Genomic DNA, 15,253 nt, shown 5'->3' with positions numbered 1-15,253 from the left:
AAGAAGGCGTATGGCATGCTTGCCTTCATCGGCCGAGGCATTGAGTATAAGAGTTGGGACATCATGTTAAACTTATACATAACGTTGGTTAGGCCGCATTTGGAGTACTGTGTGCAGTTCTGGTCGCCGCACTACAGGAAAGATGTGATTAAGCTAGAGAGGGTGCAGAAAAGATTCACAAGGATGTTGCCTGGTTTGGAGGGCTTGAGTTATAGAGAGATTGGATAGGCTGGGTCTGTTTTCCCGGGAGCGAAGGAGGCTGAGAGGGGATATCATAGAGGTACATAAAATTATGAGAGGCATAGATAGGGTAGATAGCCAGAGTCTGTTTCCCATGGTAGGGGTGAGTAAAACTAGAGGGCATAGATTTAAGGTGAGAGGGAAGAGGTTTAAAGGGGATCAAAGGGGTAAATTTTTCACACAAAGAATAGTGGGTAGCTGGAATGAGCTGCCTGAGGAGGTGGTAGGCAGGAACAGTAGCGATATTTAAGAGGCATCTGGACAGGTACTTGAATGAGCAAGGCATAGAGGGATATGGAATTAATGCAGGCAGGTGGGATCAGTATAGATAGGCATTATGGTCGGCATGGACGTGGTGGGCCGAAGGGCTTGTTTCTATGCTGTACGACTCTATGACTCTATGACTCTATAATAGCACTGTGGGAACACCTTCACCCCATGGACTGCAGGAGTTTAAGAAGGCGGCTCACCACCACCTTCTCAAGATCAATTAGAGGTGGGCAATAAATGCTGCCCTTGCCAGTGACGCCCACATCCTGTGAATGAATAGAATAAACAGACAGGCAATGAATGGAGACATGGATGGAGCAGTCTGCCAAAGGCCACAGGCAAAGAGGAAGTGGGCTGTTGATGTGAAGTACCACTGCCAAATGTTTCCCACTTTCACTGTGTGTGGACCAGGCCTGTCAATGACATACACAGGCCAGAGAATACTAGATACAGATGTTCAATTGTTCCTGAGGTGTGTATAATATTGGACAGCAAAAAGGGTTTCATTTATAGAATTTATAGCATTTATAGAAAGCTAAGGCTTTCTTCAAAACATTATTATTAGCTTTAAACTGGGATCTATTTTTTGGGGGGTGCATCACCTGCTGGCAGTCAGGCTTATATCCACATTGTCCAGGAACATGAAGCGGCTGAACTCAAACTCCAGTCGAAAAGCCACCTAAGGAGATCAGAAACATATCAGTGTCTTGCCAAAAATACAGAGCCAGCCAGCAGCAGTGATTAATGCAGAACCAGCTCTGCCACTGTCCCATAACGGACAAAGAAAGAACATTGGCATGTTAATCTGGCACGAGCAGAAACAACACAGGGAAGACTCAGCTGCCCAACCTCTCCACATTCTTTTCACTGGGTAATACATCACCACAGTTTCCAAAAGTAACTTTTTTTGTTTAGTTTTCGGAAAGATTGGGTTGAATCATTAACTTTAAATACCAGAAACAGTCCATGAGAGCAGCACAGCTGAAGCCTATTCTGTGTAAGAGTCACTACAGCCTGATGTAGCTATGGTTTCCACAGCTGATTTGACTGCACTCTGGCACTCATTACAATTCCCATTGCCACGCAGTTACATTCTTAGCTGCTGATCATTTGAAATTAAATCCAGAAAAAAAAAATGACAGGGATTTGTTCATGCAGCTGACTTTGTCATTCCTGAGTAGGCCCAAACCAATATTAATGGAAAATTCTGGTAACTTCATATGTGTGCAGGTCCCCAATCATCTCATGGAGATTGACGTTACATATACAACCACTGTTAAATCAACTTACATCTGTCTTTTCCTTTCCAATTGTGTTCCTTTCTTTCCTGAAGATATTGACCCTTACTACTTATTCAGTGCATGATTTTCACCTCAGTCTCTGTTCCTCATTCGTGCCTTTGTCACCTCCAGAATCAAACTTTCCAAAACACTTCACTTCCACCCTTTCCCCCCAAACTCCAATCTAAGTAAACTCTAATGCCATTAGATCTCTGCTACCTGCTTCCTGTTCACACAAGTGCTCCTCACCCTCTGCCCAGTCCTTGCTCCTCTCCCAAGACTCCCTACAATTCAGCTTCACCAAATACAAAATCCTCGTTCCTGTCTACAAACCCCTCCAAGGCCTTGTCCTGCTCTATCCCTGCCACTTTCTTCATCCCTATGCCTCTGCTTTTTATCCCTGCTCTTCCGACTCTGGTCTACTTTGTACCGGAATCCCTACTCCTCACCACGCTCTGCTCCACTGTCAGTCGTAGAATATTCAGCCATCATGGCTTCACACTCTGGAACGCGCCCTAAGTCTCTCTGCCTTGCCACAGCTCTCACACCTTTAAAAGTCTCCTTAAAACTTACCTCTTCGACCATTCTTTCCCGAAGATCCCTCTGATCCACCTGTGAAGCCCTGTTGGGATGTCTATGGTGCTATATCTGTGTAATAGTTTCACAGAGCATTCTACATGTTGCAGCTCATTCAAGTGGGCATTCATATGTGTGAGCCCAGGGAGTAAACGTGGGTAATAAATTTCACTGTGAGAATATCAAAGATGAATACCTGGTTATATGTTAGTTTAGTTATACAGCACTGAAACAGGCCCTTCGGCCCACCGAGTCTGTGCCGACCATCAACCACCCATTTATACTAATCCTACACTAATTCCCTATTCCTACCACATTCCCACCTGTCCCTATATTTCCCTACCACCTACCTATACTAGGGGCAATTTATATTGGCCAATTTACCTATCAAGCTGCAAGTTTTTTTGGCATGTGGGAGGAAACCAGAGCACCCGGAGGAAACCCACGCAAACACAGGGAGAACTTGCAAACTCCACACAGGCAGTACCCAGAATTGAACCCGGGTCGCTGGAGCTGTGAGGCTGCGGTGCTAACCACTGCGCCACTGTGCACTTCTGGAACAGGCTGCTGGCTCATATGATGGAAGCCAATTCACTAAATTCCTTCAAGTGAGAGCTGGACCTGTTCCCGACTGGGTCAGAAATCACTAGTAGAAGAGGTAGTTACTGTATAACATTAATCAGGCCCAGAGCCGTCTCCTGGACTGGTTTCACTCAACTTGGGAGGTCAGAGAGGAACTTCCAAGATTTTTCCCCCCAAATTGGTGAGAGTTTTTATATGGTTTATCGCCTCTCGCAGGAGATCACATGATTTCTAGTTGGGGTGTGGAGTGTATATATTGTGATACACAAGGCATCACAGTGTGTGGATCGACCAGACGACCTTTTCCTGTCTGTCATTGTTCCTACGTTTATACCATCTGCCCCTAAACTATGAACATTTTGGCAGGGATCACTAAACAGGCAATCAGGGGATGGAACACTGACTGACTACTTCACCTTAAAAACCCAGGAATGGCTGAGACTATCAATACTGTCTCCAACTGTTGCCTTCGTTCTCATCAGTTCATTCAACAGACAGCAGCAATTGAACCTGAGGTTTCCCAGTTCCCTGTGGCTTAATTCCACCTCATTCACCCAAAACGGCATCACAGGTGGACGGGCAGATTGGTGGGGGGGGGGGATCAGAGGGATGGTGATGGAGGAGGGAATGCTTTGAGTCATAGAATCAGAATTTCACAGCACACGGGGAAGCTTTTAGCACTATTTGTCTGATTGTCCATGTCTGTGTAAAATTTAATACTCCAAACCTCTCTTTTTACTCAAATAGCGATGATTTTAAATTGATGCTCTCCAGTCATCAACCAGTGGAAATCATTTTCCCCAATTTACCTTATCAAAACCTGTCATCGTTTTAAATCTATTCAATCTTCTGTCAATTTTTTTTATTCTAATGAATAGAAACCCAGTTTCTCCTCAGAAGTAAATCCCCTTATTCTAGGTATCATCTTAGCAAACCATTTTTAAAATTAATTCCTGGGATGTGGGCATCACTGGTAAGGCTGGTGTTTACTGCCCATCCCTAGTTGCCTTGAGAAGGTGGTGGTGAACCTCTTTCATGAACCACTGCAGGCAGTTTGATACAGCTGAGTGGCTTGCTAGGCCAGTTAAGAGTCAACCACTCTTTCCATGGCTTTGACATACTTCCTAAAATAAGCAGCCCGAAAACTGGACACCATACATTAATTGCAGCCTGTCCCAATGGCTTGCATAGGTTTTATTGGTATTGCTTTGCTTCTGTATTCCGTGCCTTTGTTTATAAAGCCCAGGAGCCCATATTCTGAGAATCCAGGTCAGGATTATGACATATTTATTGCCCACTTTTTGAAATAAACATTTCTTACCTTGGACTGGGTCCTGAACACTGGGTAAGCGACTGTGCACACCTTGCTGTTGTGCCATTTTTCCATAATGTTGCAATCAATTTTCACATCGGTATCATCCTGTAACAAGAGAGGCTCAGTTAGCGATCAATGTGCTTGGCTCGCAGGTGAAGAGTGACCACTTGGATGAGGTATCACTGGATTGGAGCAACAGTAGGACTGCAGGATGGAGGGAAGAAAGCTTAGTAACAGCAAATGAATTCATGTCTTAGCCTGATGTTATTGACTCTCCAGAAAAATGAGTGAAAAGCTTCATTTGTAACACAGGGGCAGTGCCATCATTAACTTCAGTTCACTTTTCCTTGGTGGCTTAGTGTCTGACTCTAATATGATAAGCTGAAAGGGTGAGATGAAATAGGATGGGAGGAGACTCACGTGGAGCATAAGCACTGGCATAGATGAGATGGACCGAATGGCCCTATTCTATGCTATAGATTCTATGTAATTCTATGACTCCAACCTTTAAGACCTGAAGTCAGTCCATGACTGAGTCTTGGCCACAACACTCTGGTCCTTCTGTCGGGTGTGTCAATCCACTGCAACCATTGTATGTCACAGCTAATGGGTTATACAACAGCTGCCTCAAACAGTGCAACTGTCAACCTCCCCCGCCAAGTATCATCTACCCTTATAAAACCTGTCAGAGCCCAATCCGCAAGGCACAATTTGAACTTACTCAACATTTGACAGGGGCATTTTATTAATTAGGATTCACTGTATGTAGTTAAGTTCTCTTTATTCAGCCTAATTATAATCTTTATAAAATTAGTTTATTTAAAGGAGAATGTTCTTGCCGGTGAAGATGGCGAGGGTGGGGTGAGGGGTCACGGCAGGAGACCGAGTTGGGGGGAGGGGTGGTGCGTGGCTGGGGAACTGATCACTTTGGGTTAACGTTTAGCAATGAGCAGGATGTTGTGTTGACCCAGTGTCGGTGCTCGCTGACACGTTCAGTGGCTGTTGTCAGTACAGTGACTCCTTTCAGTGACTTTTTAACATAAGATGCTAGTCTCCATGCAGAGTGTGAAAAGGATTTAAATTGAGGGGCTCCCCTGTCAAGTGGGAGAGTTTAAAACAAAAATTGTACTGAAGACCAAAGGGGAGAGTGAAATATATTTGTGCATTACGACAGCTCCCCAACAGTATCCCCCTTGGTTAGAAAACAATCCATTCCTTCAAGGTCAAGCTGACTTTACTCAGAAATACATCACATGAATTTGTTCCCAGGTTTTTAAGCACTGATTTATTCTTTAATGGCAACTGTTCTTTAATTGCAACAGACTAACAAACATTACAGAGGTGGTAGCATAGTGACAATGTCACTATACTAGTAATCCAGAGTCCAGGCTAATGCTCTGGGGACATGGGTTCGAATCCCACCACAGCAGAAGGTGAAGTTTGAATTCAACTAATAAATCTGGAATTAAAAGCTAGTCTAATGATGGCCATGAAACCATTGTCAATTGTTGTAAAAACCCATCTGGTTCACTAATGTCCTTTAGGGAAGGAAATCTGCTGTCCTTACCTGGTCTGGCCTACATGTAACTCCAAACCCACAGCAATGTGGTTGACTCTGAAATGGTCTAGCAAGCAACTCAGTTCAAGGGCAATAAATAGCCAGCGGTGCCCATATTCCACAAAAAATGATTTTTAAAAAAAGTCAACATGGTGCATTGTGTGGGTAAGTGAGCTTTACTGAGTGGCTGGGGCAGTGGACTGTTCCAGGTGGTGAGGAGGGTGGTGGGGGGGGGGGTCTCCTGCAGTATCAGAGCCTGACTGGGGAGGGGCCAGGTTTGGGGGGGCAGACTTGAATGACTGCTTACCTTCTGCACAAGAGTTGCGAATTGCAGGTTCCTCGAGAAGGTGACATTGAGGATGGTGCTGTATGCGTTCTCCCGCTTATTCTCCAGCCAGGCATCCACCAAGATTCTCTTTCTTGTGTTTTCAACAGTGAAGGGAAATTGGCTGAAAAGACATGCAAGTTTGTTTGGGCACCAGATCACATCACCAATGTTTTATGTTATCCTTAACAACTCTCAGGAGAATTGTTTCACACTATAATACATTTCCACCAACTCTGGCCAATGTGTGACCTGTGCCGACAACTTTCAGAACTCCAGATTATAACAAAGCCTCACTCTCTGCTGATTTCTCTACAAATATCACCCAAGGCCTCAGCGCGGTTTCACCAGTTTCCCCCACAATTTAAAGATAACAGCAACACCATGGTAAAATCTTATATAGTTGTTGCCATGGTTCACTGGCTGAATGCACTGCCTGTTACTCTCCGTGGTTCAATCCCTATTAGCTGATTGCAGCACCGTGATGCTAGCGGTTGTAGAGTTACCCTCAGTGTCCGTTTTCTCGAGAGGGACTGACATCCGTCAGAGTTCCCACTCCTCAACATTAAACAGTGACCCATGCTGTGCGCATGCATACATTCCGACATCAACTGGGCACAGGATCAGGCTCAGATGCAAGGCTCTCCACAGGCGAATAGCCTATTGATCCTGTATATCTAGGCTTATACAAGAAGAATGGCCACGAGGCTGCAGTAGCAGAGGGATGGAGGGCTGAGCAGAAGTCTATGCCTTTAGCAGGGGAGAGAAGGTGAGAAAACCGCATCTAGAGGGTTCCATGATGTCATATTGTGTTCTATCCTCTATCTCCTCTATCATGTTGTTTGGACCCGTTACTATCTACTCACCTGGAGCCATAAATATCAGCGCGAGCTCGCAGCACCAGATCAGGTACACAGTGTTCATCTTCTCCACAGTCACTCCAGAAGCCTAGCTGCATTGGAACCAAGAAGAAACTGTAAGCCAGACCATACCCGCTATATCCAGAATGTGCTTACCTATTAGAGTGAAGCAGCTCACTCACAACAAATTCATAGCATTCAGGTACCCCCACAGCAATCAAGTTCTAAAGGCCAGGGGGACATAGTGCACTGATTCATCATGGGATCACTTCTCGACCCCTGCCACTCCACCACAAACCCACTGCCGACAGGCTATTCATCTCGCAATAAAAAAACATAAAATTAAAAAAAGACTTGACTTCCCAAAGCACTTTACAGCAATAAAGTACTTTTGAAGTGTGGTCACTGTTGTAATGTAGGAAACGGGGCAGCCAATTTATGCAAAGCAAGATCCGCAAACAACGATGAGATAAATGACTCAATAATTTGTTTTAGTGATGTTGACTGAGGGATAAATATTTGCCAGGGTTAATGTTTCAACTAAATAGTACTGTAGCATCCTTTACGTCCACCCTGAGGGAGCAGATGGGGCCTTAGCTTAATGTCTGATCTAAATGACATCACCTCCGACCACGCAGCACTCCCTCAGTACTGCACTGGAAGTGGGAGCTGAGATTTTTGTGCTCAATTCTCTGGACTGGGACTTGAACCCAGTCTTAACTTAATCTTCTGCTGATGTCCAACAGGAGCCACTGCACAGCAGACAGGAGGTGGGAGCAAGGGGATGGGCTTCTTTATCCCAGATTCAGTGATTGGAATGTCCTCACTGCTGCCCGAGGGAATTCCATTGGTGCCCTAGCCAACATTCCAAGATCCAAAACACATCAACCAGTTCAACTCATCACTGTTTCTGGGATGGTGCAAGCGCAAAATGGTTGCCATGTGTGTCCCGTTAACAAGCTACACCGTACCAAGAACAATGCAGAGTACTTTGAGACATTTCAAAAAGGTGTTGAAGTGTTATATAAATCCATGTATTACGTATTAAATAAGATCAGCTAACTCAGCACAAACTGGGATCAGATCTGGGATTTTCCTAGTCTATATGGCTCTATGCCACACCACAGGCTGCTCATAAATACTGAGCTATCGGAGAGTGATTAAAGAACACATAGACTGCAGAATTCATGTCAGACTTCAATCAGAGTGAGACTGTATAATTCAGCAATGGGAAGAGGAGGGAAAATGCCAAGTTGGACATTTGCCTCGCTTGATGAGATCAGCCTGATTCAGTCTGAAACACTTTAGATTCTGGCATATGAACCTTTCAGTCAGCCAGTAGTCAGATATCTGGGGTATTTTGGAGACTGGTCAAATCCAGCTGGGGTGGGGAGAAGAGGGGGTTTGCATGGGGGAGAACCGCCTGCTCAAAGATTGATAGTTTGAATAGCTTTCCAGTATTTAAGTCATCCTACAAACATATTCGCTTTCTGTGTTGAGACAATCCATCTTCTCTCCTTCTGCTAGCGAGAGACACATGTTGCAATTTTGTGGTGGGATAATGCTTAGGGTTAAAACATTGCTGAGAACCAAGGCTGGATTCCCTTACAGAGTGCATTGTGCATACTCGTAAGTTTTGTGCTGAGCTGTAATACTGTATGACCAAGTTGTGGTGGCTGCTTTTCTGGGCTTTATAGCTAATGACCTAAAGGGTGCTAATCTCCCTGTCAGTGAGCTGCCAATAGCAGAGAATCCACATTGAAATTATGGCATGTCATGGGGTTTAATTTATTTTTAGTGTTAGAGCTTATCCATGCATTAATTAGCAATAGGGGAGATGGTGACACAGTGGTAATGTCATTGGGCTAGCAATCCAGTGGCCCAGACTAATTCCCTGGGGTTAGAGGTTCAAATCCCAACATGGCATATGGTGGAATTTAAATTCAATTAATTCATACATTCAATTAATTCATAAAAAAATCTAGAAGTGAAGCTAGTCTCAATAATGGTGCCATGAAACTATCATCAATTGCCATAAAAATCCATCTGGTTCACTAATGTCCTTCAGGGAAGGAAATCTGCCGTCCTTACCTGGTCTGGCCTACATGTGACTCCAGACCCACAGCAATGTGGCTGACTCTTAACTGCCCTCTGTAATGGCCTAGCAAACCACTCAGTTGTCAAGGGCAATTAGGGATGGACAACAAATGCTGGCCTTGCCAGCGACGCCCACATTTTGTGAAAGAAATAAAAAATTATGCATTTAAATTTATTAGTAAATAAAAAAAAAAAATTTCAGAATGTGGGGGTCGCTGGCAAGGCCAACATTTATAGGCCATCCTTATACAAGTGAGCAGTTTTCTTGGACAGTTAAGAGTCAACCACATCAGTGTGGGACTGGAGTCAGATATAGAGTGGGTAAGGGCAGCAGGTTTCCTTCCCGAAGGGTTTTTACAACAATCTGACAGCTTCATAGTCAATTTATTACTGCTAAAAGCTTTTTTAAAAAAAATGAACTCAAATTCCCCAACTGCCGTGGATGGGATTAGAACTCATACAGTCAAGATAAATTAATCCATGCTTGTGGATTACTAGTCCACTAACATAACCACTACACCACCACACCCCTGTTTTAGAAGCAAGCTTCTATGTGCAGCAACATCCTAAATATGTTTGTGAGAATATCCTCTATTTAGTGCTTTTAGTGAAATAATTACATGTTCCACCCCACATTAGAGCTCTGGTGTACCATACCACAGAGCAGTGTGATGTGTGCCCATGCCAGTGCACAAGGAACGAGAGTGTATTCATGCTCTCAAATAAAACATAATTACAGCTTCCTTTTAGCGAACGTGTGACTGCAAAGTTCAGACCACACCTCTAAACGGAATGAAACACAAGTATAAAGGGCATCATGTCACCTACTGTGGTTTTGGTTGTGGTTGGCCAACCGTCGTCCAGAACGGGGCCGTATTCTGGGTCCAAGAGGCTAAAGTCCAAGATAAACCCAATCGGTCTCACGTAATCCAGCGTATCCTGGAGGAAGGAAACAGTTCACAGGAAGATTTGGACATGCACAAAATATACAGCAAGTAGTAAAGGGTAAAAAGGCCTGAGTTTAATAGAGGTGGAGTTAGAATGAAAGAAAGAACTTGAGAGTTTTATAATGATCCTGAGGACATCCCAAAGCGCTTTACCACCAACGGATTACTACAGATGAGCAGTCATTGATGTCATGTAAGCAAATATGGCAAAGTTCCCCAGCTAGCAAATGGGATGAATAACCAGTTACTTTGGTTTTGGTAGTATTGGCTGAGGGAAGAAGGTTGGCCAGGACACTGAGACAACTTCTCCTGCTCCTCTTTAAATAATGCCAGGGGGATCTTTTACACCTACCTGACTAGCAACACATGGCCTCAGTTTAATGTCTCATCTGAAAGGCAACATCTCTGGCACTTCCTCAGTACAGCACTGAAGTGTCAGCTTGAGTTGGAGCAAGGTGGTGCTGGCGTTTGCTGAGGAAGCTGTGTTGTATGTAATAATGTGACAATTTAATCAATACTTTCAGTACACTCCTCCATGCAAGCCCTGTGTAATTACTGACAACCTTACAGGAGCCGTATCTCCACCTTCCTATGGTTCTGTGTGGCCTAGCAGTAAGGATGGTCAAGGGTGGTATAAATGCTTGCTTTACCCATCTCCTATTTGTGGGAATTCTTGGGATGGCGGGATTGTCCCATGAGAGAGATTGAGGAGACTGGGCCTGTATTCTCTCAAGTTTAGAAGAATGAGAGGTGATCTCATTGAAGCATACAAAATTCTTACAGGGCTCGACAGGGTTGATGCAGGAAGGATGTTTCCCCTGGCTGGGGTGTCTAGAAACAGGGGACACAGTCTTAGAATAAGGGGCAGGCCATTTAAGACTAATATGAGGAGGAATTTCTTCACTCAGAGGGTGGCGAATCTGTGGAATTCTCTACCACAGAGGGCTGTGAAGGCTCAGTCATTGAGTATGTTCAAGACAGAGATCAACAGATATTTAGATATTAAAGATATCTAAGGATATGGGGATAGTGCGGGAAAATGGCGTTGAGGTAGAAGATCAGCCGTGATCTAGTTGAATGGTGGAGCTAGGCTTGAGGGGCTGAATGGCCTACTTCTGCGCCTATTTCCTATGTTTCCAATGTAAAGGGACAAGGTCCAATATGCTGGACACCACCAAGATTGAAAAAAGGAAAGCAGAAGACAAGTTCAATCAGGCTAAAGTGATTACATGATGGCAAGCTAATTGGTTGTAGGATGATGGAAAAACTGAAGGAGATGAGGAATCTCAGAGTTTTCTGGTCTTGGGAAGGAATGAGTTAGAGGAGGAGATAGTGTGACAAGTCTTGATTTCAACAAAGTGAGGATATAAGAAGGAAGAAGAATGTGTAGGACAGTTGAGGAGCAACAGTTGACAGATTGGCACTTACTAGAACGTGGAAATTGAATTGATCGCAAGTGTCTAATTCAGGTTCCACACTGATGTTACTGCGGATGTACTTCTCGAAATTGTCATCAAAGAGTGCCCTGGGTGTGTATCTGCGTTCGTCAATGGAAACGTTGTACCTTATAACTGAACAAAAATCAGAATAATTTCTCCAGTTTCAAACTCAACCTGTTTCCCACAGTGCAGTCAGGTATTGTTTTGCTTAGCATTCCAAGCAAGATGCTGGGATCTAGAAATACAGGAAAGAGTTGATTGTTTGAGTTCACAGAAGCAGAGGAACCCTCACCAGACAGGTGTGTACAGTGGGAAATCACAGCCGTGCATATTAATCGTTAATTACCCTTAAACGCAAGGAGAGGCTAAAAATGTCAGCTGAGTGGGAGTGGGGTGGGCAGTCCGGGTGGTCCAGTGGGTCAACAGACATACTTTTATCTCTGGGATATGGGTTCAAATCCAGTTCAGACTAATGGCAGGAAACACTCTCTCTGCTTGCTGTAAAAACTCTACATGAAATGAGTTTAAGTGATTTTCATCTAGTTCCCAGTAGACTTGGACGCACAACATAAACTGTGCCCGCTTTGCCATTACTTAGCACAAAGTTGGCAAGTTAACTTAGAGAAGTCCATAAAAATGTGTGCAAAATATCACACTGTATAGTAGAGAGTTCTCGTCTGAAGTTGAGGTTAAGGTACATTGATAGGAAGAAAGGACTTGTATTTATGAAACACTTTTCATGATCTCAGGATATCCTAAGCTGCTTCACAGACAATGAAATATTTTTGAAGCGTGTAATGTAGAGAAAAGCAGCTTCTAATTTGAGCTCAGCAATGTTCCACAAAGAACAATTGCATAAATAATCTGTTTCTAGTGATGTTGGTTGAGGGATAAATGTTGGCCAGGACACAGGGGAGAACTCCCCTGCTTTTCTTTGAAAATGTCATGGGATCTGTTACATCCACCTGAGAGACATTGGTTTAACATCTCATCCAAAAGACAGCACCTCTAACAGTGCAGCACTCCCTCAGCTCTGCACTGGAGTGTCAGCCTTGATTATGCATTCAGGTCTCTGGAGTGGGAACTTCTGACCTTCTAACTCCAAGTCAGCACTACTACTGGGCTACAGCTGACACCTAGAGAGATTTACCCTGCATCTAACTCTGCTGTGTTTGATCTGGTAGTGGCTGAAATGGGAAAGTGTGTCATTCTTGGTACTAACATCCTCACTGGTCTTTTGTGTTTTACCAGGAACAAAAGTTTGTTACCAGACTACTTGGTCATACTGTGGTGACGTGGCAACTAATGCAGAGACAGAAGGGAAAGGGAGCTCAGTTGTCATTATTTAGAAAGGAAAGAAACAGATTCCTGATTCAGCAAAAAGCAGAGGTGTAAAGGCTTATTACCAAGCCTGGAGGAAAGTGAGTCAATGTGACCCCTGTGTAATAACCTGAAAATCAGTGCAAGCTTGGTGGGATGAATGCTCCTTCCTCTTCAACTGTGTTGCATGCCTAACCAAAGCTGGGATGTGTGGTATATCTTGTTATTGAGAATACTATCTGCAGGGCCAAGGCTCAATGTGGGGAAAACCACCAAGCTTTGAAAAGAGTAGGGAGGAAGTCAAGGTTAATTCGAAGATGCCAAACATTATTGACCTGTACATTTCAGAAGAAAAGGGAGCCTGAGGGTGGTATGGAGAGGCACTGTCTCTGGTAAAGAATGAAGTAGATTAGCAGACAGTGTGATCGATCTTAATATGATGAAAGTGATGATAGAGAAAGATTGTTTAGGCTGGTATGTGGAGTGTAACAACAGATTGAGAAATGAAAGGAGAGTTTAGATCATTAATGTCTCAGGGAATGTGCAAGCCTAAGTCTATCCCATTTGTCCTAATTTCTCATTTCGGAGAGCTGGGAAATGTAATTTGATTGAGGTTATAAGATAATGACGTGAATAGATTGTGTTCGAGCTGACAGTCTCTTGCAATTAAATATGTTGGGGAGGACCCATTGTCGCAATTTTAAGGCCAGACCCTGGATTAGATGTCAAGAGATGGTTCTTTCGCAGAGAACAGTCGACCTCTGCAATAGGCTGCCGGCTTGTGCGGTGAACTCTGATTCACAGAATTCCTTCAGGCGAGAGTTTAACTTGTTACGGGCTCGGGCAGTGATTACCTCGTACAACTGAATTCTACATAGAATTATTAGGGCCAGAGTGATCATCTTGACTAGTTTTGTGAGGGCATTGGAGAGAAATTTCCAAAATATTACTCCCCCCGCACATTGGCTTGGGTTTTTTTATCTGGTTTTACGCCTCTCCCAGGAGATGACATTGCTGTGGGTGGGGTAGGGAGTAGTTATAGTGATACACAAGTATCACAAATTGTGTGGGACAGACTGGATGTACTAGAAGCTCTTTTCCTGTCCACCATTGTTTGTATGTTTGGAAACAAGGTCAACAGATTTTGAAATATGCATTAATTTATCCCTGACCAATAGTGTCACACTTACCCAAGCTGTCATTCTGAAGTCCAGGTGACTTGGCTGTGACTGTGAAACAGACAGATACAGACATGCAGCTGCACTCTTTGCCATTCCTCTTGCAGTCCTTGTTGAAAATGTTGATTTTTGGTGGTTCAAACCGCATGCTGGCGTTCACCTGGACTATACTGCGAGACCTGAGGGGAAAGAATGACATTGTATGGGTTACCCAGCACCTCTGGAGCAAGAAGATCCTTTACTTTGAACTTCAAATCCAACAGGAGACAGGTTGGAAGACAAATGCTGCATTGTGAGGTCAGAGGACTCTTCTTGTGAACATTATTGGATTGCCCAATTACTCAGCATTTTGAGAGGAATTTACAGGCAGAACAGGTGATAGTCATGGTCATCACATAGGGGCACTGCAATGGACCATGCACATTGGAATGCCAGCACGCTGTACCATTGGCTGGATTGCAATTTGCAACATGGCATTTGCCCAACCTCAGTTGTGCTGTCCTGTGGGATGCTGAGTGTAGAGGCCTTCCCCAGGGGAGGAGATGCACAAAGCAGCTTGGACTGGATACGTCACGAGTAGATAACTGTGAATGAACAAGTCATTGGTGAAACGCTTAGTAAATATAAATGAACAAACCATAACTGAACAGCACTACCGAGTGCCCCCACTGCCAGATCCACCAATCCATCATCATTCATATCCAACTGCCCATGAATACTGCGGCCAAAATACAGCAGTCTAGGACTGACCTCCGAGGCTCCTATCCTCTGTAAAACAGCAAATATAGAAAGTGGTGGGTGTATTATATTGACCAATACTGATGTGAGTGGCCACAAGCTGGGCTCCTTTTTCTAAATGAAGAAAGCAGACGATGGGCCAAGGGAAATATTGCACCACACCACCAAGTTTGAAACAAGATGAATAACGAGTAGTGATTAAGTGACACCATGCTTGGTTGTAAAACTTTGCAAGAGGGATTGAAGAGACAGGACATGTGCTGGGTGTAGCGTGCTTGGGAGGAGCAGATGGCTTTGGACCTATGGTTCCCAAAGCTCTCCATGACTGGTATTTTCCTCACCTTATGCTTGGGTCTGTTGTAGATGAATTAATAGAGACTGACTGGCATTATTAATCAACCACTCTCCTATCATTGTACCATGTGACTAGCAGAATGGTAATGGGTGAACCAGATAGACCTTGGCCTTTTCTCATCTAGCAATCCCTAAGTTCCTGTGGCTGGAGAAGGTTATTCGGATCGGGCGTCC

The 15,253-nt window shown here is 44.1% G+C and overlaps 1 protein-coding gene across 1 annotated transcript in view; it reads right to left on the bottom strand.

Annotated features, from left to right (window-relative positions):
* The window catches only part of itga11a (integrin, alpha 11a), a 138,557-nt gene that overhangs the window by 23,791 nt on the left and 99,513 nt on the right, over positions 1-15,253 (bottom strand). Inside the window, exons 15-22 of the mRNA XM_068018134.1 lie at positions 14,625-14,755; positions 14,000-14,166; positions 11,479-11,621; positions 9,932-10,042; positions 7,013-7,098; positions 6,129-6,270; positions 4,270-4,368; positions 1,113-1,189 (exon numbers count right to left, since the gene is read on the bottom strand). Coding sequence (XP_067874235.1) covers positions 1,113-1,189; positions 4,270-4,368; positions 6,129-6,270; positions 7,013-7,098; positions 9,932-10,042; positions 11,479-11,621; positions 14,000-14,166; positions 14,625-14,755 — 956 coding nt within the window. The remainder of the gene's footprint in view (positions 1-1,112; positions 1,190-4,269; positions 4,369-6,128; positions 6,271-7,012; positions 7,099-9,931; positions 10,043-11,478; positions 11,622-13,999; positions 14,167-14,624; positions 14,756-15,253) is intronic.

The sequence above is a fragment of the Heterodontus francisci genome, chromosome 38 (genome assembly GCF_036365525.1).
Source record: "Heterodontus francisci isolate sHetFra1 chromosome 38, sHetFra1.hap1, whole genome shotgun sequence".
In the NCBI taxonomy this organism is placed as follows: domain Eukaryota; kingdom Metazoa; phylum Chordata; class Chondrichthyes; order Heterodontiformes; family Heterodontidae; genus Heterodontus; species Heterodontus francisci.
The sequence above is the reverse complement of the archived record's forward strand: the minus strand, read 5'-3'. Positions and strand labels throughout refer to the sequence as shown.